General features: G+C 48.1%; 1 protein-coding gene across 1 annotated transcript; it reads right to left on the bottom strand.

Annotated features, from left to right (window-relative positions):
* Window positions 1–1,807: 1,807 nt before the first annotated feature.
* CLU (clusterin) lies at window positions 1,808–16,674 on the bottom strand. Its single transcript, XM_079925620.1, has 9 exons — window positions 16,518–16,674; window positions 12,922–13,038; window positions 11,458–11,606; window positions 9,225–9,395; window positions 7,311–7,722; window positions 6,139–6,243; window positions 3,197–3,426; window positions 2,306–2,475; window positions 1,808–2,054 (listed from the first exon to the last, which is right to left on the bottom strand). The coding sequence occupies exons 2-9, from the start codon at window positions 12,998–13,000 to the stop codon at window positions 2,045–2,047; spliced, it is 1,326 nt and encodes a 441-aa protein (XP_079781746.1). The 5' UTR covers window positions 13,001–13,038; window positions 16,518–16,674; the 3' UTR covers window positions 1,808–2,044.
* Window positions 16,675–26,516: the final 9,842 nt, after the last annotated feature.

Here is a 26,516-nt window from a genome sequence, read left to right as displayed (position 1 = left end):
CTCTGGCGGGGCTTCCGGGCTCCCACGGCTCCCCTATTCCCCACCCCTTCAAAGTGCAGGGCTGCAACCCGGGGTCCCCACCTATAGTTTCTGTGGATCACAAGGAACTGGGGTGGGGTCTTCTCCCCTCTAGGCCTTCCTGTCACAGGCCACTTCTCTAATGAAGGCTACTCCTGGAAGCCTTTGTGCTGTGCAGGGGGGAAATAACCCCTGCCCTGAGGGGAACTGCAGGGACCCAATGGGATTGCCCAAAGCAATTGGCCCTGGGGTTAGAGCACGGTGGTTGGCCCAGGGCTGCTAGTTACAGTTGCCCAAGCTACACACGGCACAACTCTGGGGTCGTTGCACCTCATCAGAGATGATATCTAATTACAATTTTCTAGCAGAAGGCTTTCAAGTGTCAACGTAGAGGCTGACAGTGGATTTGTGCCACTCCCCTGGCCAGGCAGAGGACAAGCCCTCTCTTCTCAGAACATCAAGCCCTGTTCCCATTCTGCTGCAAGGATCCTGGAAGCCAGAAACCAACATCTCATTTCCTGCCTCGGACCTTCTAGGGCCTCAGGCTGGAACTTCTGTTGGGGATGGAGGGATGTCCACGGACCCTCAAACCAGGCCACTGTGCAAAGAAGGAAGAGGGTGGGGAAAAGGGGTCCCAGTGAAACTGAGTCAGCTTTAGCCTCTGAATTTTAAGGGGCAGGTCTAGGAGAGTTTAAAGGAGGTTGCGTAAAAAGAAGCAACAACTTGGTGTAGTGACTGCCGGCATCCAGCAACATAATGGAAAACAGAAAATAAGTTTTGAAACATAAGCTGTGACAATGATGTAATATATAATTTACAATTATGGTCATTTTAGTAAATGCCTTCTGAACCATAACCCTAATTAAGGTTATGGTATATCTTTAAATGAATCACCCTAACTTTACTCTGAACTTCCTTGATAGCAATACTAAAGTACTAGCTTCTGTGGACATATACTGAGCCATAGAGTTTGTTGCTTGTGTGGCAGGGTTGTTGATAACTTGGAGAAACAAGGAATGGTAAACTAAGAATATTTTAAGCTTTTAATTTACACGTGGACTTTGCTACAAACCTTGAAGTGTATTTGATGAACAGAATTCTGTAGAGAAGATTCATAAACGCAGACGCTTCTTAATGTGAAGTACCGCGGTTAGTCACTGCCACCTGCTGGCAACGTACGGTCCTGCAGGCCAGCTATGTTTCAGAGTGAGGGGTGAATAGTCATCCCGAGAAACCCAGGCAGAGGAGAAATTCCTGGGGTTGAGGGAAAGAGATAAAGTTTGTATAGACAGACAGTGGCCAATCAATGCCACAGTCAAGAAGGTGCCTCAGGGATTCTAGGCTCTTACAGCTAAAAGAAAATTACCTCGTTTTGTTTGGGGGGGCACTACTTTTTCCATAAGGAAAATATCAATTATGTATGGAAATAACTGGTATGCCTTATTTTTACCCCTTCTGCACCCTAATTTTCAATGTATTCCTTCAGGGTATCACCTGCGCCCCCATCAGAATATGTATCTTCTTTATAATGGAATGGAAAAGATTCATTTTTCAGAAACGTATTTTTAGCTGGCTATAGGGAACATCTCTCTTCCTAAAAGCAAGAAATCTTTGAACTGGGTCAACTTCACTGTCCCACTCCTTTTATGCTCAACTATATGAGAACATACCATCTTAGCCATTGCTTTTTCTTTTCTCCTTTTTTCTTCCACACCCAAATGAAAGTGTGTGGGAGATGTAAAAAAAACAAAACAAAACAAAAATAGCATAAAGAGGACACAGCAGAGCATTCAGATTACAAGGCGGTTTATTGAGTTAGTGGCATGCGGGGAAGTTCTTCCCGTGATCAGCAAATGCAGGCATTACAGTGCAAATCCAGAGGGAGAAGCTGGGTGCGGTCAGGAGGGCCTCGAGCCCAGGGCCTGGTCAGCTGGTGACGTGCAGAGCTCTCTAGAGGGGGCTGTGGCTCATCGCGGGGGCAGCTGGACGCAGACACCCCCATACTTGGAAAAGCAACGCTCACGTCTCACTCCTCCCTGAAAAAGAAGGCGGGGAGGGGAAGGTGAGGCCTGATATTCACAGAGAGGCAGCAACCAACGCTCCAATTCTTAGCAACCCAGAAGAAACATCCTCCAAAGGAAGGAGAAAATTCCCAGTAACTTCGTGGCTCCCTGCCTGCACTGTGGCTACAGGAGCAGCGATTCCCAGGGCAGGTCCTCTGCCCTCTTCTCAGTCCCCAGGGACCTGACGGGCCCAGAGGGACCGCAGGCGAGGCCTGCACACTCACCGGCTCTTCTGGCGGTATTGTTGTAGCGCTTTCTCTGCCACAGTCTCCATAAACTTAGGATTGGAGACTTCTTGTGGGACCGTCACAGTGAAGGGGTAGGAATCAAAGAGCTTCACAACCACCTTAGTGAGGCCAGAGGGAACGCTGGGGTCGGAACTGTGGGAATTCACCTAAAAGGAGAAAAGTCACGAGAGGGCGGAAACAACGGTCAGCACGGACTCATTTGGCACCTGAAGTCAGGCTTATTAATTCAGATCAGTTGACCCCTTTGCTTTTTACTCACCTCGACACCTATACAACTTGGTGAACAGAAATGCCCTAATTCAGAGACCCTCGTTTGTGGGTGTAAATGTCATTCAGGAAGGACCAACCTGGGGGAGCCCCACCGAGTAAAACGTGTTTCCTTTGAGGAGCCACTGGCCACGTGGTGGTAGAAGAGGAATCAGGGAAAGAAAAAGAAAAGGTTCCCAGCACTAGAGGGAAGCTTCTTATCACTGGAGGAGAACGATGGGACAATTCATGAGCCATCCTAGGCAGGACGGGGCAGCAAGGCAGCTCCCCAGAAAGGGCACTAGCTCTGCAGCCGGGCAGACAGGTTCAAACAAACACCCAGGTGATCACCCTGCAGATAGGAGATGCTGGGTAAGCTGTTGAACCTCTCAGTTTCCTCATCTGTAAAATGGGTTCATGACATTCCATGTCACTGAGTGATGAGGTTTCCATGCACCACTGGACCTGAGGTTTTTGTTTCCTGCCATACGACAAATGCTCAGTGAAAAGCAGACATGCGCTCTTGAACATCTTCACCCCGTTTCAGCCCTGGGGGAGGATCACATGAGCTCCAGACAACACCTTGAGCCCAGCTTCAGTGTGTGGCCAGGACAGACTCACCGTGGAGACCTGGAGATAGTGCTGGCTGTCGCTGTGCGTGAGGTTGGCCAGCTGGGACACCCAGGTGAACTGCTCGTTCAGCTGCTTCAGCAGGGACGATGTGTTCAGCATCTTCTGCTGGTAGGACTGGAGCAGCTGGTCGTACAGCTTGCTGAACTTCTCTGCCATCTGCAGGGACATGTTCAGCTGCTGGCGCAGCTGCATCTGAGAGGAGTCGTTCGCTGAACAGTCTGCCCGGAGATTAAAAAAAAAAAAAAAAAAAAAAGACAAACGACAGAAGCGTGAAGGGAGAGCTAAAAAGGAATGAAAACAAATGGCAACCAGTTCACGCAGCCAGGACCTAAGGCAGAGCTAAGGCAGAGCTACTCCAAGCTCCAGTCCACCAAGCGTTCGCTAGCAGCTCAAGACAAAACAGAAGGCTCGCCCCGCATGTAAATCAGCGTGCGCGTCCTTCATTGAGAAAGTCTTGCCCTGGGAGACGATGTCATCTGAACCAAACTGTCTCAGTGACATCACTGATTTCTCTTTGGGTGCACGACCCTGTCCCCTTGGGGACCAGCAATGAGGGGCACTGCCCACACCTCAAGCAGCACGGACCTCAGGGCTCCATGTGCTCAGACCTCACTGCCCTCCTTCCCTCCATTAGTCATTGCAGGAAACGGTGGATGTTACTTATAGCTGCCATGGCACCTGCTATGTACCGGGCACCACCAAGTGCTCTGGATAGCCGTGATCTCTAATAGTCAGATGTATTCTGACCTTAAGTATTATCAAGAATGAAACTGAGGACCAGAGCGGTACATCATTTGCCTAAAGTCATAGGATGAACGATTTGCGAGGGCAGGATGTTGAACCCCGGGCTTTAACTCCTAAACTTGGGCTCTTCCTACTCTGAGTCTGTGGCTCTGGAAAATTCTCCAAGCTTGCCTATATCTATAGAGTTGGAAATTCTGGCCCCAGGAGCCTGGGTGGCAGAAGAGCCAGTCAGGACCCTCGGGCCACAGAGCACAGTAGCCTGGGGTTGGGCATCCAGGCTTTGCCCACCTGCCCACCATGGCTGGTCACCAAGCTCACCAGAGAGCGGGGAAGTTCATTGCTTTTGGTCACCAAGTGCCCACTGCAGGTTGTCAGGTGGATAAGGGCTGGGAACTACCCACTCTCTCTCTCTCTAAAAACTACTGTTTTTCTCTCCCTTGATTTTTGAAAACTATCCCCAAAAGAGCACATCAAACCCAAGCACGTCAGGGGAAAGGGGGAGTTCTTTGCACACTTCACCATGGTGGCTGTAATGATTTCTACTAGAATAAAATAAAATGTCAGGTGGGGCAAGACATAGGATTATTAACAATAAACTCGGTTGAAAAAGGTATATAATGACGAAACTTAACTCTTCTTACCAGGGAATCATTGAAAATAAGGACTGTCATTGAGAACTGGGTAGCAGTCTAGAGCAGTGGCTCTCACCTGGGGCGGTGCTATCCCCAGGGATATTTGACAAGGTCTGAAAACCTTTTTGGTGTCACAACTGGGGTGAGGGTGGGAGGCTACTGGCCTCCAGTGGGTAGAGGCCAGGGATGCTGCTAAACATCTCCCAGTGCACAGGACAGCCCGCCACAAAGAAGGACCTGGTCCAAAATGCCAGTAGTGCCGAAGTTGTGAAATTCCTGTCTGGAGGTCCCGGGCAGCACGTGCTCAAATGTTTGCAAGCACCTTAGATAAGGGGTCATAAGTCTTCTTCAATGTAGAAAAGAAAACCGCTGTTTCAGGAAGCTGTGATCAGTGAACATTAAGATCAGTGCCAGGGGCTCCAGTCTGAGCTTGGGGATCTGTAGGTCTCTTCTTCTGGCCCTAACGTGACTCTCTCACGGTGTGATTTACGCTCTTCTAATCGTGGTATTTTATGGGATAAACCCAGGAGGTTGTGTACTCACCTCTCGCTTCTTCATAGATCAGCCTCTTACAGCACTTGTATTTCTTTTGCAGTAGCTTCTAAAATCACAGCAATGAGACTAGGAATATTTAGCTAGACTCTGAAGGCCTGCCCGGGCAAACCCAAAAAGTATTAAGTAAGAGCAAAGCCGTAAGATCGATCCGCTCGGTACAAGGGAAACAATTAACTTTTTCCGAGCATAGACTGTTGTCGGCCAGGAAGTATTTCGCCGCTTTCATAGGTGTTATTTCCAAGTAAGAAGAATTTAGTCCCCCTGATAAAACCGAAGGAAACAGCGGAAGGGAGGTATTTCCTCTGCCTCAGGGACCAACCTACCAAAGGTAAAGTTTCCGGGAAGCTAGGGTACCACTAGGAGAGACCCACGTGTTCAGGGTAGAGAACACAGCAGCACTGATTGGGAACACACCACAAACGCCCCCAGGGCGTCATGTAATCTTGGGCAGGTCACCAAACCTTCTCTGACTGAGTGTCCTCCTCCGTAAGACAGGGATGATAACTGTAGCCACCCCGGTTGTTCCAGGAAAAAGAGTAAATGTTTGTAAAGTGTTTACAAGAGTGTTTAGTAACACACACATGGGAAGAGTTTGTTTAACAGAATCCACACTGCCTAAACTCTCACTGTCTGCAGCAAAACATGAGGATGTCTACTATGTTTGGCCCTTGGGAACAGACGAACTGAAGGAAGTCAAAGGATGACAGCTCTTTAGAAAAGCACGGCAGCTCCTGCCACCGTCAGCCTGTTAACCGTGAGCTGGATCGTGTGGTAAGCACCTTGTATTCTGTCCGACTTCAGGGACAGCCCCTCATCTTAACCCGCGACCCCAGATGGGGACCCAAGCAGAGCTGGGCAAAGGACTCCCCCACCCAGAGTCACAGCTGGAAGGCAACAGAGCTGGCATTTGAACTCGCATCTGTCTGAGCCCATAAATGCAGCCCTAGTGAGGTGCTGGAGACCCGAGGACACAGGAGACCGCGGGGCCCCCCGACTCACCCAGGGACAAGATCTCCTGGCACTTTTCACACTGGTCCTTCATCTTCAGGCATCCCGTGGAGTTGTGGCGGATTTCCTTGCACACGGTGCGGTCACTGTTGTTTTCTGGAGACACACAAGGGAAGGTCACACAGAGCGACACAGAGATGGACCACCGCGATCTCCCAGAGCCCTTCCACACTACTGTCTGGCCCTTTGACATGGTTCTGCGGGCAGAGCAGGTTGGACTCTGGTTGTTCGCCTGCAGACACAGGCTCGGATAGGGGCTCCCTGCAGCGGGACCAGCAGGTGGTCCCCAGGGCCCCCTGAGCTGGGTTCGGCCCCCTCCCCCACCATCCCCACCTGCTGGCACGTCTCCTGCCTGCTCGTACTTCTCTTTGGCATCACAACCTGTTCTGCTCTGCATTCTGTCTGGCTCATTTCTCTCCCCGGGTCAGACAGCAAGCGCCTTGAAGGCAGGAAGAGGATCCACCTTAGAACCTCCTTGTAACATAGGAAGCCCCCCATTATGGATATGCAGTAAACTCCTCGTTCAATTCAATACCCTCCTGTGTTTCCAATCCGTTTCAAGCCACAGCCCAGTGCCGGTCAAACTGTAGCATTTAGGAGATGGGGTTGGCCAACGAGTGTCTATTGGTTCAATGAAGGAAATCACTTCTGAAAAGTTTTGGCTTCTCGTGTCCATGTTAGAGTTCCTTCATTCAAAATATATTCATTGTGTGCCCATTCTCTACCAGACCCTAAGGTTACAGCCACAAACAGCTTTCTTAACCGTACCATGAGCTGATTATATAATTTGTCACCAATATATGCATGGCGTCCACATAAAGCCACCTGAGTTCCCAAGACAAAGGGGTCTAGTTCTCTAGAGGAAAGAGTCAATGTCATGCCCTCCAGTTGCTGCAAGGAGCTTGGTACACTCGAAAGAACACAGATTCTGAATCCTGCAGGGCTAGATTTGACTGGCTCCCACTTTATCAGCTGTGAACCCTTGGACATGCTCCTTCACCATCCTGTCATAGTTTTCTCCCCATCAAACCGGGATGAGAGCACCCTCCCCAGGTTTCTGGGGGTGGAACTCAGATGACACATGCCAAGCCCCGGCCACAGTTCTGAGCATCTAACGGGTTAGCATCTCAATGAATTGTGATTTCCCATCCCATCCTTCTAACCTCCTGGGAATTCCGCCATCGGGAAGTGGTAGGGAGTTCTATGCATGTGGTCATCCATGGCCTGCTGGGCCTGGTGGATCATGTCAAAGAAGGGCTGAAACATGTCATGGAAGTTCAGGGGTTCCAACAAGGGGAAAGGCATGACGTTCCGGGCGAAGCGGGACTTGGGATTGAAGAAGAGCGATCCCCTTGGGAACGAGCCAAAGGGCGAGTAATACTGAGTGTCCTGGAACTTCCGGGGAAAGAACCGGTCCTGGAAGAGCTCGTCCATGATGTTGGATGCGCGGGTGAAGCTGTCCTCCATGACGTCCATCACGTGGCCCTGCTGCCGGTCGTTCTCCAGCAGGGAGTCGATGCGGTCACCGTTGATCCATAAGTAGAAGGGGGAGCTCTGGTTCAGGAACTCCTCGAGCTGCGACAGGAGACAGGGGACAGTCAGGGGTGCTTCCCCCTTGTCAAGACGGGCCAGGCCCGGCCCCTCCTGCCTGCACCCGGGGCAACTCAGAGTCACAGCAGGCGGCAGAAGGCCAGGCTGGGACTGGCTCCCCATCTCTGAACTGTCCAGGTCAGTGCCTTTCCTTTCTACCGACCCCGAGGGGAAGAGCTTAGGAAGACCTGCGAGGCCGAGAGAGTCACAAGGCCCGTCACATGAGACTAGTCTGCTGTCCTCTTTGGCCACTGGTGATCCCCAAGCCCGCTCAGCCAAGGGCCAACTGACGGGACTCCTGGAAAGGGCGAAATTCATGAGCCCTAGCTGAGCAAGGCCCGCAGGACAGGGAGGATCAGTAATAGGGTACTAAAAATTCTTAATTCCTTCTGTTTAAGTGGATGCAGGGCTCTGCCGTACCGTGGAGCCATTTGTTACGTTAGGCAGCTAATAATTGCTGAATGAGAGTCTTCGGAAGATGGCAAATACCTGGCACAGGTGCTTTTCATGACTCCACATTACTGCACTCATAGCAGACATTACCAATTGATCACAGCGCTCTGGGCCCCAATGCAGCCAGAACTAATCAACTGCATGTGAAATGAAGCTGTGATATTGTGATTTATAATAAGAAATATATATTTGGTCTGGTCCTTGATAAAGAGGTCCTAAAGCCCTTGGAATTTCCTGTGCTAAGAGCAATAAAGGTGTCTTTTGTTATGTTAGTGAGGTGACTTTTCGGAAAGCACCTAGGGATGGGGGCTGGTCGCCAGGGGAGCCAACCCTAGGATTAGAGGGTTGGAACTTTCAGCCCCACCACCTGATTTCCAAGGAGGGGAGAGGGGCTGGACCTTGAATCAATGACCAATGGTCAATGATTTAATCAATCGTACCTATGTAATGATGCCTCCATTAAACCCAAAAGGATGGGCTTGGGGAGCTTCTGGGTTGATGAACACATGTGCCAATGAGATGCAGGAGACTGTTGAACTCGAAGAGGTGATGGAAGTTCCCCATCCTTTCCCCATCCCTCCCCCTGGGCATCTCTTCCATCTGGCTGTTTCTGAGTTATATCCTTTTACAACACACCAATAATCTAGTATGTAAAATGTTTCTCCGAGTTCTATGAGCTCATCTAGCAAATTAATTGAACCCAAGGGGGCGGTCATGGGAAACTCTAGTCTACAGCCAGTCCGTCAGAAACACAGGTGACCCCCTGGACTCGTGATCGGCGGCTGAAGTTGGCAGTGGGGATGGGGAGGCGTCCTGTGGGACTGAGCCCTGAGCCTGTGGGGTCCGACGCTGTCTCTGGGTAGACGGGGTCAGAGCGGAGTTCAACTGCAGGACACCCAGCCGGTGTGGGAGAAATTCTTGATGGGGAAATCCCCACACTTGGAATTGGGTACAGAACCAAAGAAGCATATTCAGTTCTCCTCACTGCCCAACCAGAGCCCAGGCTGTGCTGAAGAAGCGGGGCCCCTTGTCACCTGTTGGCCCACCAGTCCCGAGCCGCTTCTGCAGACGCGCGCGTAGAACTTCATGCAGGTCTGTTTCAGGCAAGGCTTACACTCCTCCCAGAGGGCCGTCATGGTCTCATTGCACACCCCCTGGGACGCCTTCAGCTTCGTTTCAGAATCCTTGGTGTCATTCAGGGCATCCTACAGGAGGACCGAGGCTGGGTTAGCAACAGAAACCACGGCTTCCCCTTCCCCAAGCAGGCACCGTGGTGCTGGCCCCCCGGCCCAACCTGGCCACATGGGGTGCTTATTTCCACCCCTGCTCTGGCTCACGTGTTCCCGCATCTGCCCACCTGGAATTCCCTCCCCATCTGGCTCTAAACATCCTCTCGCCTTCAAGATCCAACTGCTCCTTAGTCCTTTCCAGCCATTAGAGCTCATCTGGACAGCTCCTTTCTCTGACGCTGCACTCACAGTCTCTACCCCAGGACTTCCCTCTCGCCAATACCCCACTTCCTAGTCTCAACTTCTGGAATTTAAACGTCATCTTTCAAAGCTTCCCTGAATCTTATTTCTCTATTGCAACCATGGTCCCCGGCATGCCACAGGAATAGGTAAGCTTCCGAAATTAAAGTCACCACTACTACCGAAACTCTCCAAGATGACCATGACATTTGATCCAGTAATTCTACAAGAATCTATCCCAAGGAATTCCTGCAATAAAGGAAAAATCCATATGCTTGAAGATATCTGTTACAATATTCATGTGTGGCAACAAAAATACTGGAATCAACCCCAATGCTCAAAACTAGGGGACAAGTGAAGGAAACTGTGGTACCTACAAAAGGTAGATAGGACAGCATTACAAGGGATGTTTGTAGTAAGTTTTAAGTATTATAATAAGCATTTTTCATGTTAAAAATTCAGGAGTTTGAGTATAGTCACTGTCCAGAAAGTATAGAGGAGAAAATGTAGTAAGAAATAGATCAAATGTTAAGTGAATTGTCCTTAGGTAAAAGGGTTATGGAAAAACTTCTGCTTTTCTATATTAAAATCTTGACAAATGAGCGTATTACTCTTCAAAGAATTAAGTAGACCATCCATACCCCAAAGCCAAGCTACACTATGAATATCTGAATATGTGAGGTCTTCTCTTGCTCTGTGTCCCCTGCCCCCCTCGTCCGAGATGGCCACCACGCCTCCAACTGGGCCAACTCACAGGCGTCAACTCTGCTGCCCAATTCCTTTCTTTCCGGTTCGCATATTCCTCAACTAAGAAGTCATGGAGCCTTTTTCCAAACTTGATATGCTTTATCATAGAACCTGGATTGTCAAATATCAAACTCCAATGAGAAGCACAAAAGTTCATGAACAGGACCTGCCACTTCTACAAGGGCTCTAGGTTTCTCACAGTGTGATGAGAACTAATACTGATGCCAAGAAAGGTACTAAGTTTCCAAGAAAGTTAGAGCTGCACCCAGGCCAACATTTCCTTAAGTGGTTTCCATGGAATTGTGCTACAAGCTATCAGGAAAAAAATAACTGGATTCCATGGTCAATTCGATTTGGAAAACACTTGGATTAAATGAAGTTACACGTGCTTCCTTTACCGCACAACTTTTCTGAGTCTTTATAATGCTTTTACTCTATGCATCAGGGGTCATGAAGGTGGCAGGGGGCCCCATCTCAGCATCTCTGTCATTACGGGTAGGGTGGCAATGGGAATAGGCTTTGAGGAGACCCTGAAGGACATTATTGACTTTTTAAATAAGCTCCTTATTGAATTATAGTGTTTTCGTTTTGTATGTTCACCATTGGACCTAGGTGTCTCTTTACGAAGTAGTCCAGAACTCTATAGAGCCTTGGGCAATACGGCGTGCGCCTGCCGTACCCCCGAAGGTATTGCCCCTACTGAAGGTAGGGTGCCACCCCTCTCCTAACCTGTGACAGTGACAGGCCCTACCCAAAGCCTGCCTTGGACCTTACACATAGTCTGGGTTTAGAAAAATCTACTGAAGTGAATCTGGGCGGCAGGCCCTGGGCCAGGCTTGTAACAAAACCAGATCCAAGATCTCACTGCTTGAAGCTTTGAAAAGCAAATAAACCTTCCCTATCTGTTAACCACAGCCCCAGTATCAGCTGACACAACCGGAGAAGGCCTGCGGGTCACCATAGTAACCTGGCAGGGCGTTCGGAAGAGCAACGGCCCCTCCCTCCCTCCAGCACAGCGGATCAAGGTGGGGGTCACCCGCGCTCTTCTTACCTCTTTCTTCTTCTTGGCCTCCTCTAAGGAGCCAAGCAATGATTTGCGCTCTTCGTTGGTCTGTTCTATTAGGGTCTTTATCTGTTTCACCTCCTTGAGAGCATTTTTAATTTCTTTATTAATGTACTTACTCCCCTCGGTGGACATTTCTGCAAGAAAAGAGCAGGGAGGTAGATGAGGCCAGAGGAAGGGATGGTGCTGGGGATATAACCCTGGAACCAGCTGGAATGGTCAGAAAGGCCAGTGGGCCCAGGGGCTGCCATGGCTGGGATCCTCCTGGCAGGCAGCCTTCCGGCCCCAGCTTTGCCCTGACACAGGTTCCATCCCAGGGCTCACTGTAGACCCAGGGCCAGAGAATCGATTACACCCAGCTGCTCAGAAATGCAAACCATCGGAGCGGACACGCCCCAGAGGAGGGACAACCCAGTCCGCCCCTGGAGCTCTGGAGAAGCAGCCTACCCAGCTGCAGAGGAAATTTTTCAAGGGAAAAAAAAAATCCTGGAAGCGTAACTGTTTAAGCGTCAAAATATAAAATAGTGTTATTGTGGATACAAGTCTTTCTGCAATGCAGTTTAAGCAAACATCTGAACTTCGCTATTCCGATGCAGTGTCAGGTGACAGGGCCACAGAGGTGACTTAATAGCACCATCCTTCAAGGAGACTGTGATCAGACACCACACCGTGTGACAAATGTAATGAGACAATGTCACCAAAGTACCGAAAGTAACAGCCAATGCTTCTCTGGTTCTTATCCTGGGCCAAATGCTGAGCTGGACGCTTCACGTGCATTTTATTTAATACGCTTGACACTGTCTTCACCCCTTTGCACAATCGAGGATAAAGAATCGCAGTGAGATCAAGATACTTACCCAGGGTTATACAGCTGGGGAGGGCGGAGCCAGATTTCCACCCAGCTCTGAGCTCAACACTTGGGTTTTTAACTATTACCCCCAGAGAGTCAGTCAGCTCATAGGACAAGAGTGGGGCAGAGGGAAGACAGGTTTCAGGAAAGGCCTGGCAGCAGAGGGGAACCACCACCTGGGCTCTGAAGGATGACAAGCCCTCGTAGTGAATGATATTCCGCCTTACCTGAATCCGGAGCATTGGTTTTCTAGGTGGAAAGGTGGTGGATACAGGTAGTAAGTGCTATGGAAACTCAAGGGGAAACCCACAGAGGCTCCAATGGTCCAGGCTTCACGGAGCTTCGCGGAAGAGGTATGGACGCCGGACCGAGCAGACGGGGAGGGGAATAGCCAAACGAGCTGCAGCAGCCAGAAAGGGCTTGGGGTCTACCTGAAACTGCCTGGAAGCCCACCTGACCACAGAGAGCCTAGGCCGGCGAGAGACGGCTCAGAGAGGGGCCGGGCAGAGCAAACCCGATCCGATGCACAGGACAAAGGTGGTCTTAACCCTTGGGGCCCTGACACAGGGAAGCATGCCAGGAGAGCACGCCTGGTCACTTACCCTGGAGCTCTTTGTCCGAGACTGCCCTGCCATTCTCCCAGCTCAGCAGCAGGCCCACGAGCAGCAGTAGAGTCTTCATCTTGCCTCCTTCTCCAATTCTGGAATCCTAGCACGCCTCTGTTTGCAGAGAACAGGGGACTGTCATGGTAACAGCTAGACAGCCCGCTGGTTACGGGCCCAGCCTGCTGCCTGTGCGGCTTCCCAGGAACCCTGCTGAGGCCTTGCCCTCCATTCTCCCTGCAGCTGGCATCACCGACTTTTTATCCCAGGGAAGTGACAAGAAAGTATCAGACTTGCCACTGGGCCCCTTCAAAAGAAAGTGGAGGAAGTGGGTACGGGGAGGAACCACAGGACAGCAGCCTGATATAGAAGAAACGAGAACTCCAGAGTCAGAGCCACTGGGCTCTGGTCCGAGCCGCCCTCCTCCTTCCTCCTTCTCCTTGTCCCCCATAATAGCTGACGATGCCTAAAAAAGGCACATGTGCTTTCTGCATCCAGAAAGGGCATCTATCTGATGATACCTGCTCACATCAAACAAACCCTGAAAACACCTCTCTTGGGTCACTCAGCTGGCCTCTGCCGTCCCCCTAAAGTGGGGACTGCAGCCCACAGCACAGACAGCCCCCTGCTGTCTGCATCACCCACCCTGCCCACAGCAGGCATCACCAATCAATCACAGCACTGTCCCCATCAAGGCTCGACACCTCCTGAAATTGCTTTTCAAGGGTCTGAGGCAGTGACAGCCTCTGGGTTGCTACAGGGAAATAAATCCATTTGTCATCCCTAGCATGGATGAGAGTAGAACAAGGTGGGGAGGACGGTTGTCTTCAGGGAATAGAGAGGGAGGGGCAAAGCCAAAGGATTAACGGCGGAGGGGGGGCAGGGCAAGGAACCTCCCCAGGAAAAGTCCCTGTGGGAGGACGTGCCACTCTGCTCTGCCAGGTCCCTTTCACGCAGCCAGTCCCTCTAAGCCCACAGCAGGGTGTGTGCCAGGGTCCTCCCACCACCACTCGGCTAGCTGCCTTGAGCCCTGGACCAGCTGGTCTTACACAATGGACCCTTTCCCAGAAGCTGAAGTTGTTGCAAAACAGAAACCCCTCCCCCTGCACTGCCCTTCACCCCAATGCTCATCTGAACTCACCCGTTTCCCCTAAGAGAATGGGAAGGGGGTCTCCCCTTCCTGAAATGATGCACATCCAGAAGCTGCTGTCCGCTCAGCAGGCCCATCTGGACCCTTGGGAGAATATTAATAAGGCAAGTCTCTCCTGAGACATAATTAGTAAGGCAGCCAGGCTGTGGTTCCCGAGCAGCGTGGGAGAAGAGAGCGGGTCACCGCCTTCCCCAGAGATGGTGAGTGGGCAGCTGAGCCAGGGTGCTATTTCAGGTCTGCGTGGCTCTGTCCTAGCTGCTCACTGAAGCCTGAAACGCCTCAAACAGGGACAGAGCCTTTGTCACGCCAGAGAGAGAGCTGGCGAGAAACACCCCTCCAGCAAGAGGCCCCCGATAGCAAAGACTTCTGAGAAATCCAGACACGAGACTCTGAAATAGGTTGGGACCAGAAGACAGGGCATTGGGTCCTGAGGAAAAGAGAGACGGGGCAGCCAAAGGCAAGAGCTCTGGATGAGAAGTCTGGAATCGCAGCGGTCAGTACAGGATCTCCCACCAAGAGCCAGGGGGCCGTGGGAGCCATCGAGTTCCGAGCTGGGAGAGAGACCTGTCTCCTGCCCAATCCGTCCACCTCAGAGGGGAGGCCGAACCCAGAGACAGGATGGGGCTCCCCAAGGCCTGCAGCAAGCTGGTGACAACCCCAGGATGAGGACTCAGCCCCCCCAAACCCCAGTCCAGTGTTGTTTCCTTGACACCAAGTCACTTAAGTCTCTGAGCCTCCGTTTCCTCACCTGTAAAAGGGATCTAATAGAGACCTTAGAGATGGGAACGCGTTCTGTAAACCCAAGGGTCTTATGTAATCATAGGAAATTCCGACTCCTTCAAAATTGACGTAGGGTCAATCACGGGCATTGGCAGTATCTATCGGGGAAGTGGGAGGAGGTGGTGTGTTGGGAGAGGGACAGAGGAACTGAAGCAGGTACACAAAGGTCACCTGTGGTCCCTCCCTGACTGTGGGCTTTGCCTCCGTGATGTGATCAGCTCCTACGAATTACCCGGGAGTCTTGTTATAATGCTGATTCTGATTCAGAGATTGCTTTTCTAATAAGCTTGCAGGTGATATCGATACTAGTCCAAGGCCAGTAGGAGAACAGCGGCTGCGCGGCCAAACTGCCCTCCCTTTGCACTGACTCACCTCCCCACCCATCTCCTGGCCAGGGTGCCTGGTTGCCAACTGCTCTGATTGAACAAGCCACTCCAAGGCCCTCCTTTCCCCAGAGGAAGCCGTGGGGAGGACATGGTCACGCAGCTAGTAAGCTGCAGGGTTTAAAGCCCAAAGCCCAAGCTCCTCTCCTACTGCCTCCCCAAATGCAGAAAACTCAAACAAAAAGAAACATGAGAAAATAATTCACCTGTAATTCACACCATCGAGAGGCAAACATTATGTGGTATATTTCCTCTTTTCTATGCATTTGCATACAGTGGGATCCTTTACACCCACTGTCTTCAAATACTCTCTAAAAGCACACTTTTGTGGCTGTGTAATGGAGTTCTTTTTCTGATGTACTTTATTTTGCTATCCCACGAGGCCAGGCATTTAAATTGTCTGTGATTTCCCACTATTATTATCATGAACACTCTGGCGAGCATCCTTTTATAGTATCTGTACTTACGCTCAAATTCCAAACTTCACTCTTAAAAAAAAATAATAATAAGTTTCTTTTTTTCATTAGGTCCAGAAATTCTGGAAGGTCAAGGCTTGGGTTCTAATCCCAATTCTGATCCCTATTTGCTGTCTATCTTTGGAGATGGTCCTAAACCTCTCCAGGCTTCAGACTATCATCTGTAAAATGAGACAGTTGAATCAGATGTCTGAAGTCTGATGGAGGTTGTGTGATGTTTCTCTGATGTACCCTGGTGCATTAGGAAGCAGAAAGAGTAGGATTTCAGTGGTTGCAACATATACTTAAATCAAAACATCATTACTTATAAACACACAATCCAGAGAACTAGAGAATTCGCGAGCAAACAAGATGACTCATGCGCGCAAGCTGACAACCACCCCTGGAGCTCAGTACCTTTCCAAGGAAGATGCTGCAGGAAGGCTGCAAGTGCAGGCCAGCTCTGCCACTCACTAGCCTGGCCTCGGGCAACAGCGTCAGTCCTCCAAGTGTCAATTCCCACATCTTTACAAAAGGAGGATCCTTACATCTATCCCGTTTACTCCACAGAATTGTGGTTGGAGCTGATGAACAAAGGGCTTCCTGAGTCCCTTGCCTGTCTGCCGGCAATTCGGTCCCGGCTCCGCTGTCTGGTGATGGGGCTCCGACCACCTCCCTTCCCAGGATCCGCGACTCCATCTAAAGCGCCCCTCTGACAGCCCTGTGACTCCCAGTAGCCGTCCTCTCCTCGCCTGGGTGCCGCCCCCCGCCCGCTCATCAGTCCCGGCCAGGCTCTGCGCAGGGGCAGGAAAGGTGGGGACATCTCACCGGTCAGCGGTGCCCGCGCGCTCCTCCTGGCGACGCCGCGTGCACAGCACGGTGAGGCGCTCGTATTTATAGCGCTCTGCTGCGTATACACCCACTTTGGGGCTGGCTGCAAACCTGCATGACTCACGCCCAAAGAATGCGGTAGAAAGCACCGGGAGCTTTCTGGAAGCCGGTGCGGGAGGGGGTTCGGAGGTGCGGGCGGGTGGATGTCCGGTGCAGCACCCGGCAGGGGGCGCGGGGGCGCGTATCAGCACCAAGAAAGGCTCCGGCGGAGACAGACCCTGGGGTGCGGGCGCGCACCGCTACCGGCTCCCCGTCCCCGGGGGCTCAGAGCTGGGGCACTGCGCCCCCAGGAGGGCAGAGCCTGAATTAACGTGCAGAGCTGGCACCCAGCTCCGCAGAGATGGAGGGATGCTCTGCGCCCCTGGCTGGTGCCTCGTCCCCAGTAGAACGTCAGTGTTCCGCTGCCCGATTGAACGTTAATCTTTCGCATTCAACACGCGCCACTCCTCTGGCTCCACTGAAGTAGAACAGCGTCAGAAATAACGTGGGTGTGATGGAGAGGGATGTCGTGCTAAAACACAGGAAGTACAAAATGCCGGCTTCCCGAACCACCACCTGACCTGGTGGTCCTTTGGCAGACCTGCTGGCCGGGAGGAAACAGAAATGTGTTTTTAGGGATAAACACAGCATCCATATGGGGAACTAGAAGGCCTCCCAGGCTCCTTGACTCCTGGACGTTAAGCAAGTATTTTCCCCATCCACTTGGGACCCAGCCAAGCAGGGCGGGCTTCATGAGCACGGGACCCTGCTGCCCTACACTTTGAGGAGCTACTGCCCAAGTCTTGAAATTCTTAAGAGTTTTTGAACAAAAGGGGCCCTGCGTTGTCATTGTGCACGGGGACGCGCAAATTATGCTGCTGGCCCTGCTTACAAGGGAGTCACTGATCTCCACCAGCCCCAAGTTTCCTCCGCTGGCTCAGGAGGAATCTTGCCAAAGGACTTTTTTTTTTTTTTTTTTTCGGTACGCGGGCCTCTCACTGTTGTGGCCTTTCCCGTCGCGGAACACAGGCTCCGGACGCGCAGGCTCAGCGGCCATGGCTCACGGGCCCAGACGCTCCGCGGCATGTGGGATCTTCCCAGACCGGGGCACGAACCCGTGATCCCTGCATCGGCAGGCAGACTCTCAACCACTATGCCACCAGGGAAGCCCTGCCAAAGGACTTTTTTTGGCGGGGGCTTTGATGTGGAACAGGGATAGGAGGCGTCACACCGCGCCCTGGCGGGGAGGGGACTAACTGAGAAGCCCCTCAGGCATAGCTACTTCTTGGGGAAGAAACAGAGCCACGCACTCTGACCCTAGGATGTTTGAGCCCCAGGAGAAAGGTCCAGGGGCTGGAGGGTGGTTCTTATACTGGCTGGGGGAGATGGGTCGGCAGGCAGGTATAGGCAGCTTGGTTTGCTGGCCGACTGAAACCCCGCAAGATGAAGGGCTCAGAGGAGAGCTCTATGGCCAGGGGCTGAGTTGTCCTGGTCACAACTTTTGAGATACAGCCTAAGGCCCAGTCCCTGGTCACCCAAGGTCCAGGGGCAACTAGGACCCCACCCTTTTCAGGAAGGAGCACAGAGGGAGCTTGTAGGCCTGTGAGAAAAAAGGGGATGGGGGGAGGACCTGAGCTGGGCGCATGGAATTCTGACCACAGTCTCAGCTCTGTCCCGAGGCTCTGGGTGACCTTGGTTGGACCAAAGACTTTAACCCCCACTCCTGGGTTCTCAGTTTCTTCCTTTTGGACAATGAGGAATCTGGAATGTATCATCTCTGAGGTCCCCCTCACCCTAACCCAAGGCAATGCCAAGTGAGAGAAGATCATTAGCTCAGAAGGAAAAAAAATCAATCGACAATTGGGAACAATATTTCTCCCCTGAGGCTTCACTTTATCTTCCTTAAAAAGTCGAATTATCAGGCTTCCCTGATGGCACAGTGGTTGAGAGTCTGCCTGCCGATGCAGGGGACACGGGTTCGTGCCCCGGTCCGGGAAGATCCCACATGCCGCAGAGCGGCTGGGCCCGTGAGCCATGGCCGCTGAGCCTGCACGTCCGGAGCCTGTGCTCCGCAACAGGAGAGGCCACAACAGTGGGAAGCCCGCGTACTGCAAAAAAAAAAAAAAAAAAAAAAAAAAAGTTGAATTATCAGTAACAGCTACATTTTCTATGGCAACTGCCTCTTCCTTAGCATCTTATCAGTGCCCAAGGCCAGAAGTCTCTCTGAGCACGTTCCTTGTAACTTTTCTATTCTGCAGCTCCCCCAGCATCTGGCACAGGAGGCACAAATCTGTACTAATTATATTTTTAAAAATCGGACTTTGGAGGACAAGGCAAGGAGATCTGCCTTAGTCAGCTGAAGTAGGGGAAGGGAGGAGAGGAAGAAGGGTTTGGGAGAAAATAACATGATTCACAGCCATGACTGCGGTCCTCTGGGAAAGATCACTTGATGACTCTAGCTCGCTGCTAAGCACACAAGGCTCAGAAGATTAAACTTTAAGGAAAACAGTTCACCATAAATGCATCACTGGATTTTAAGTAGTCTAAGTAGATCACAGATGCCAGTCGGTACAGCCCTCACCCAATACTTGATTCTGTTTTTTGTTTTTTTTGTTTTGGCATATAGTTGATTTACAGTGTTGTGTTAGTCTCAGGTGTACAGCAAAGTGAACCAGTTAGTTATACATATACATATATCTACTCTTTTTTAGATTCTTTTCCCATATAGGCCATTACAGAGTATTGAATAGGGTTCCCTGTGCTCTACAGTAGGTCCTTATTAGTTATCTATTTTATATATAGTCGTTTGTATATGTCAGTCCCAATCTCCCAATTTACCCCTTCCCCACTTTCCCCCCAGTAACCATAAATTTGTTTTGTCCATCTGCAACTCTATTTCTGTTTTGTAGATAAGTTCATTTGTACCCTTTTTTAGATTCCACTACTTGATTCTTAACTGCCCATTCTTAACTACTTGATGCCACCGCTGCCACATTCCCATCAGGTGGTCATCCTGCCTCTGTTTGAATGCCCCTGGCAACAGGGAGCTCACTACCTCCATGGGAGCAATTGTCTAGTAAAACCGTCTACAGAGTTAGCTGTGTGTAGACTTTGTTGAGTCAAAGTCTGGCTCCTGCAAGGGACAACCCCAAACCCAGCTCTGTCCCCTGGAACCACACAGAGAAAACCCAATCCATCACCTGGCTGCTGGCCCTTCAGATATTTGAAGGCAGCTAGTCACTCCTCCCAGTGGTGCCCCGGGCTTGTCGCTGCCTGCGTCGTCACTGAGTGCAAGATTCTTCCCCAGCCCTTTGGCCTTCCGGACCTTGCCTCTCTCGAACCCTGGGTCTGCCAATACCAGTGAGGACTGACCACAGAGCAGAGTGGGACCACCTGCTCCCTTGCCCGGACACTCGAGATAAGCTTTTATTTAGCTGCTGAGTCACTTGGCCGATTCATATAGAATTCATCATCATTTTGGCAGACGCTGCTGTTTAATCATTTTTCTCCCATCATGGACTTAGGCGGTCGGGTTTGGGGTTTTGGGCTTGATGTTTTTCTTGGAGTCGGGGACCATCGGAGAGGGGGCTGGGGGAAAGTAAAGAGCTTTACATTGATCTGTTCATCTCTTAATGCTTTGCCCACCCTCTCCCCCCTGCTATGCGATGTCTTTGCTGTGCACCCCACCTTTGCCACCGCGGCCCAGCTCTGCACCACCAACAGGGCGGCAGCTTAACCACTGCTGATAGAAGTGGAACAAGCTGGAAATGGACAAGAACAGTAAGTACCCTGTAACGGCTCCCATGTTTGAAGCTTGCGCAGCTAATACAGTTGTTTATTTTTATATAACAAACCACCCCAAAATTTAGTGGCATAAAACAATCTTTTTTTAAAAAAAAAAAAGAATCACTCTCCAGGCTCTAATTATTATTTGGGTGTATTCAGTCAATCATGGGCTGATAAAAAGTCATGGATAATAAAATCAGATGAGATAAAATTAGCCCACAGCTGATGCGGAGGCATCCTGACTGCTTTTTCAGGGCCTACCTAAAGTCCAGAAACATTCACTCCATCCGATATGTTTCCCTTATCTTCCCAAATAAGATCTCTTTGGGAAAAATCTGGGGCTAGTCTCTCCTGAGTTGCTTATCATGGACCTATAAGTAGACAAGTATTTCTTAAACTATCTTCACTGTTCATCATGCTATTGACCAAAATCCAAGGATGCTCAAGTCTCTTACAAAAATGGCATAGTGGGGGCTTCCCTGGTGGCGCAGTGGTTGAGAGTCCGCCTGCCGATGCAGGGGACATGGGTTCGTACCCCGGTCCGGGAAGATCCCACGTGCCACGGAGCGGCTGGGCCCGTGAGCCATGGCCGCTGAGCCTGCGCGTCCGGAGCCTGTGCTCCGCAACAGGAGAGGCCACAACAGTGAGAGGCCCGCGTACCAAAAAAAAAAAAAATGGTATAGTGATTGCATATAATCTACTCACACCCATATACTTCTTGCTTATACATATTATAAGCGATCATCTCTAGACTGCTTATAATATACAATACACTGTAATGATATGTAAACACTGGTAAATACAATGTAAATGCTATGTAAATTGTTATCAGAATCTCAGTAAATTCAAGCTTTGCTCTTTGAAACTTTCTGGAATTTTTTTTTTTTTTTTAATATGTTCAATCTGTGGTTGGTTGAATTCACAGATTTGGAATCTGCAGATACAGAGGGCCAGCTGCATCTCACTCCAGGGCTGGTCAACGCTAACCTTTAGCTGCAATTCTTAGACTAATGGGCGTTTTTTAAAATTGGCCCCCAGATCTGCCTCAGGTCAAATCTACGTTTTCCACAACCACCTGGAATCCAACGGATAATTATTTTAGATCAGTGATTCTCATTGGAACTGTACAATATAATTACCTGGAAACTTTAACAATTAACCATGCCTGAATCCCACCTCCAGAAGTCATGATTGAAGTGATCTGGGTACAGCCGGAGATTGCATCAGGATTTCCTAAACCCTCCAAGTCATTTTAATGCACAGCCAACGTTGAGGACCACTGCTTTCCAGTTTATGAATTCCTAGCTTACACTTTGCCCCATCTGATCCCTACTGCATCTCTATGTCATTGCTAGAGTGTGCGGTATTAGTCTCACTTTATAGAAGAGAAAACTGGAGGTCAAAGGAATCTTAGTTAGCAGGTTTTTACACCGAGTTGAAACCTGCTTCCTTGCGTCTCTTCTCTGTTCCCTGCGAGACGGCCCTCTAAGTATTTGAAAACAAATATTCTATCTCAAATGTACTTCCTTTTCATAGAGTGAGGTCACCAGACCCTCGCTCTGCTTGTCCCTGCCCCTAGGGTGCTCCACCCTGTCATCGTCTCTCTAGCGTGGCTTTAGCAACAAACGGAAGACACCAGCTTTGGTTGGCCAGCTGAGGGGGCAGCGATCAAAGACTATCACTACATGTGATTTGATATGAAGTTCCTGGAACCCCTCTGCTTACTTTTACATGATGTTTTAACAAACTGTGATCCTCAAATGGGTTTATACTGGCCCCCCGGGGCAGGCTATGGTATGCCGGCTGTACACAAAGACACAGAAGCAAGTGGCTCTAGTTTTACTCAAAGATTTAGAGAGAAAAGTTACTATTTAGTGAGTTATCAGTCTTCATTCTCTCTCTCTCTTTCTTTCTTTCTCCCTGTCTTTTTTCAGTTCCCCTCTAAATCTCGTGCTTCTAAAGCAATGGATGTCTATTTACATTTGTATTTAGAATGTGTGTGTATGTATAATATATATAATATATTATATATATATATAATATAATTATATATATATTATATAATATAATATATATAATATATATACTATATATAATATATATAGTATATAATATATACTACATATACAAATGTATAAGCGATTTTTCTTTTTTCTTTTCTCTTTAAAATAAATATAAAATCAGATTATATGTGCTGCTTTGCAACATGCTCTTTTCCACGTAATAAAATATTATGGCTAGCCCTCCAAGTCAATGCTTAGATAGATCTTTTCAGTAACTACTGTACATATTTTATTCAGCCATTCTCCCATGCCAACTTTTTCTGTCACTATAAGCTGTGCCACAATAAACGGACTTCTGCATATATCCTAATATGTTGGTGCCTTTATTGGTATAAGAGATTCTCAAATTGGGACTGTAGGGTAAAAGAGAATGTTTTGTCTTAATGTTACTACATACTGGCTGACGATTTTCCCAAAAAGTAGCAGCTACTCCCACTGTCTCTGAGAAACCCCATTTCCTATGTGACCATAAGGCTGGATATTGTCCTTTTGAATTTTTGCCACTCCAGTGGGAGAAAATGACATTTTGCTCCCTTAATCTCTTTGCCTGTTTATAGTTTTCAACTATTCATTTTAAAATAAAGTTTCTGTTTCTGTGACTTGCTTATTCATATTGTTTGCTCATTCTATTGGGTTATTCGTTGTTTTTTTAAATCCAAGTATAGTTGATCTACAATGCATTCTTTTTTTTCTACCAGTGTATAGGAGCTCTTTAAATAAATGAGGTAATCCTATGTGTGTTGCAAATGTTTTTACCAAAGCTGTCGTGTGTCTTTTACCTTTGATTATGGAAGCTCTTAAAATTTTTTAAGTAGTGAAATTTATCTTTTCCTTTATAGTTTCTAGGTCTCCTATCTTGCTTAAGAAGGTCTTCCTCTCACTAAAATATAGACTGTTAAAAATACTATATCACTATGCTATACACCTGAAGCTAATATGGTATTGTAAATCAACTATACTTCAATACAAAAAAATTAAAATGAAAAAATTATTAGGTAGATGTCTATTATGTAATACATGCCCAAATACTGCATAGTGTAGATTGGGTATAGTTAGATATAGATAGATAGATGTCACATAGCTAGAGAGACAGATAGTTAGATGTAGAGCTAGAGATAGATAGATAATAGAGATGATAGATACAATAGATGATACATAAACAGAATATAGATAGATGATAGAGTTAGAGATAAATAGGTATAGATAGATGATAGATATAATAGATGATAGAATAAATAGTAGATGATAGATAGATGATAAACAGAAATAGATAGATAGATAGATGATAGATAGATAGGGCCTTATCCTCAGAAAAGCAAAAATATAACAGCAATGGAAATATTAAATGCTATAGAATAATATTAGGAAGTGATGCTTTCATTAACATTCTTTCAAAATACACTTTAAAAAAATTTTTTAAGATTTTTTTTGATGTAGAGCATTTTTTAACTCTTTATTGAATTTGTTCCAATATTGCTTCTGTTTTATGTTTTGGGTTTTCTTTTTTTACTGCAAGGCATGTGGGATTTTAGCTCCCTGACCAAGGATCAAACCTGCACCTCCTGCAATGGAAGGTGAAGCCTTAACCACTGGACCACCAGGGAAGTCCCTAAAAATTTTAACCTAGACAAGTGCATCTAATACACCACAAAAGACAGACGTGAGAGCAAGTGTAAGGCCCTGCAAATGCCTAATACAACTCCTGGGTTGTCAAAGAAATATTAAGTTATGAATACACTCAGGACAACAGTGAGATTAACTGTAGTTTATAGCCCATTAACTAATCAGTATTTATTTGGGAAAAGATCCCAGGGGCTGTCAGCTTTCGTCTGTCTATAAAAAGAGAGCGCTATTGGGTAACACTGAGAAAAAGAACAATAAAGGAAATAAGGTGCAAATAAAATATAGACAGTTATTCTAATTTTCTTCTAGCTTTCTACTGTGTTAATTTTTATATTCAGATTTTTTAATGACTTTCTAGTTTATTCCTCTGATTTCTTTGTTCATGTGTAATATATTGTTTTTATCACATGACTTTAAAACAGTATTTAATGTTGAGAAGGTAATCTCCCTCGCTCTTCCTTTACAAATTTTCTTGGTTGTTCTTGGACATTAATTCTTTTCTATAAATGTTCATTTAATTCTGCCCAGTTGAAAAAAAATGATATTGTAATTATAATTTCACTAAAAGTACATAATAGTTTTGGAAGAATTCACATTTTTATATTCTTTCTTCCTATTTAGAAGCATAACATATTCTAGAAGTCATTTAAACTGTTATTTTTATTTCTAAATGAATTTTTTTATCAGTCTTGTATGCATATAATTTAAAAATATCAAATAGTACAAAAGTACTAATGCAGAGTCCTCTGCCATGTTCCTCACCATTTCTCCAGCCTGCCACCAACCCACTCCCAATCCAGGAAAACCATTATTTTTATATTAAAACAAACGTTGTTTCATCATGCTATGGCATGCAACTTTTATATCATTTTTTAAATAAAAGGAAAGATTTCAAAGATATTTTTGCTACTTCTATCATTATGGCAGTGGAAAAGTTTGAAAAATCCTGACTAAGTATATTGTACTGAAATTGATCAGATGATAGTTCAAACGTTTCCCCTCTTTCATTCAGCTTTGTGCTCCCATTCTCTAAGACATAGCCCAGCATGCAGTATGTATTTATTTAATAAATACTTGTTAAATTACCTGAATTAATTTTTCAATTAGTGCCGTCTAAGATTCCATTTATTTTGTTAGCAGTCTCACCCTAGTTTTGCTTTTTTTAAATGTCATTTTATTACTTTTTAAAATTTTATTTATTTTTGGCTGCGTTGGGTCTTCGTTGCTGTGCGCAGGCTTTCTCTAGTTGTGGCGAGCAGGGGCTACTCTTCGTTGTGGTGCACAGGCTTCTCATCGTGGTGGCTTCTCTTATTGCGGAGCCCGGGCTCTAGGCATGCAGGCTTCAGTAGTTGTGGCATGCGGGCTCAGTAGTTGTGGCTCGCGGGCTCTAGAGTGCAGGCTCAGTAGTTTGCGGGGGACACGGGTTCGAGCCCTGGTCCGGGAAGATCCCACATGCTGTAGAGCAACAAAGCCCGTGCACCGCAACTACTGAGACTGCGCTCTAGGGCCCACGAGCCACAACTACTGAGGCTGCATGCTGCAAGTACTGAAGCCTTCGCGCCTACAGCCCGTGCTCCGCAACAAGAGAAGCCACCGCAATGAGAAGCCTGCGCACTGCAACGAAGAGTGGCCCCTGCTCGCCGCAGCTAGAGAAAGCCCATGTGTAGCAACCAACGCAGCCAAAAAATTTAAAAATATTTTTTTAAAAATGCCAGAATTGGTAAGTGTAAAGTGAGGCAAGAATCCCAAACACAGAATGAATCTTAGGGAAATTTCTGGGAGGAAGCAATAAAATATAGGAAACTTAAAAATCATGAAAGGATCACATAGTTCAGAGAATGGGGCAAAAAGAGGCCAACTTAATTTTTCTCTGGATAAGTCTTCAGTTGAGAATGTTGATAGATCCCCCCCCACCAGGGAATTCTATTTCTTATTTTAAATTGAAGCCAATAGGAAAATGGGATTTAGATGTTCCTTTATGACCAACGTTGCTGGAGTGCTGCTATGAATTACCCTGGACTGGCCCTCTCGTCCTTTCAAACATTGAAAGGTGGTATCGTGGTGAGTACAGAAGGCTTCCAAAAAGTATTTTACTCTTTGGCTTCCAAAGGATTCATGATTTGGGTGAAACACTCGCATTAACAAGGCAGTAACACTGCATGGAGTTGGAATCCATGCTATTGAAGAAGAAAGGGCAAAAAACTTTGAAAGGTCTGGGTTGGGGAGAGGATTGTAAACGTATGGTAGGACTCACCAGTATCCACGTTTCCTCCTTTCCTTGCAGTCCCTTGCCTTTGGTTGGGGCCATGTGACTGAGTTCTAGCCACTGGAATGTGGCTCGTAGTGACTGTATGCCTCGTCAAGTCCTGTCCCGTGATCATCTCAACCCACAGCCCTCCAGTCTCTGTTCCCCTTCTACAGCAACCTCGGAGGCCGCTTACTGAAAGATGGCAGCATCACAGGATGGAAGAAGCCTGCATCCCTA

The sequence above is a fragment of the Stenella coeruleoalba genome (genome assembly GCF_951394435.1).
Source record: "Stenella coeruleoalba genome assembly, chromosome: 7".
Classification (NCBI taxonomy): Eukaryota; Metazoa; Chordata; class Mammalia; order Artiodactyla; family Delphinidae; genus Stenella; species Stenella coeruleoalba.
Note: the sequence above shows the minus strand (reverse complement) of the source record. Positions and strands in the feature narration are given on the sequence as shown.

Bases quoted from the DNA above. Each gene is read 5' to 3' on its own strand.
- CLU (XM_079925620.1), bottom strand. From the start codon at position 13,000: ATGAAGACTCTACTGCTGCTCGTGGGCCTGCTGCTGAGCTGGGAGAAT. The intron at 7,723-9,224 runs GTGACAAGGGGC...CTCCTGTCGCAG, and splicing joins CGGGACTGGTGGGCCAACAG to CTCGAGGAGTTCCTGAACCA. The intron at 3,427-6,138 runs GTGAGTCGGGGG...ATCTCCGGGCAG, and splicing joins CCAGGAGATCTTGTCCCTGG to ACTGTTCAGCGAACGACTCC.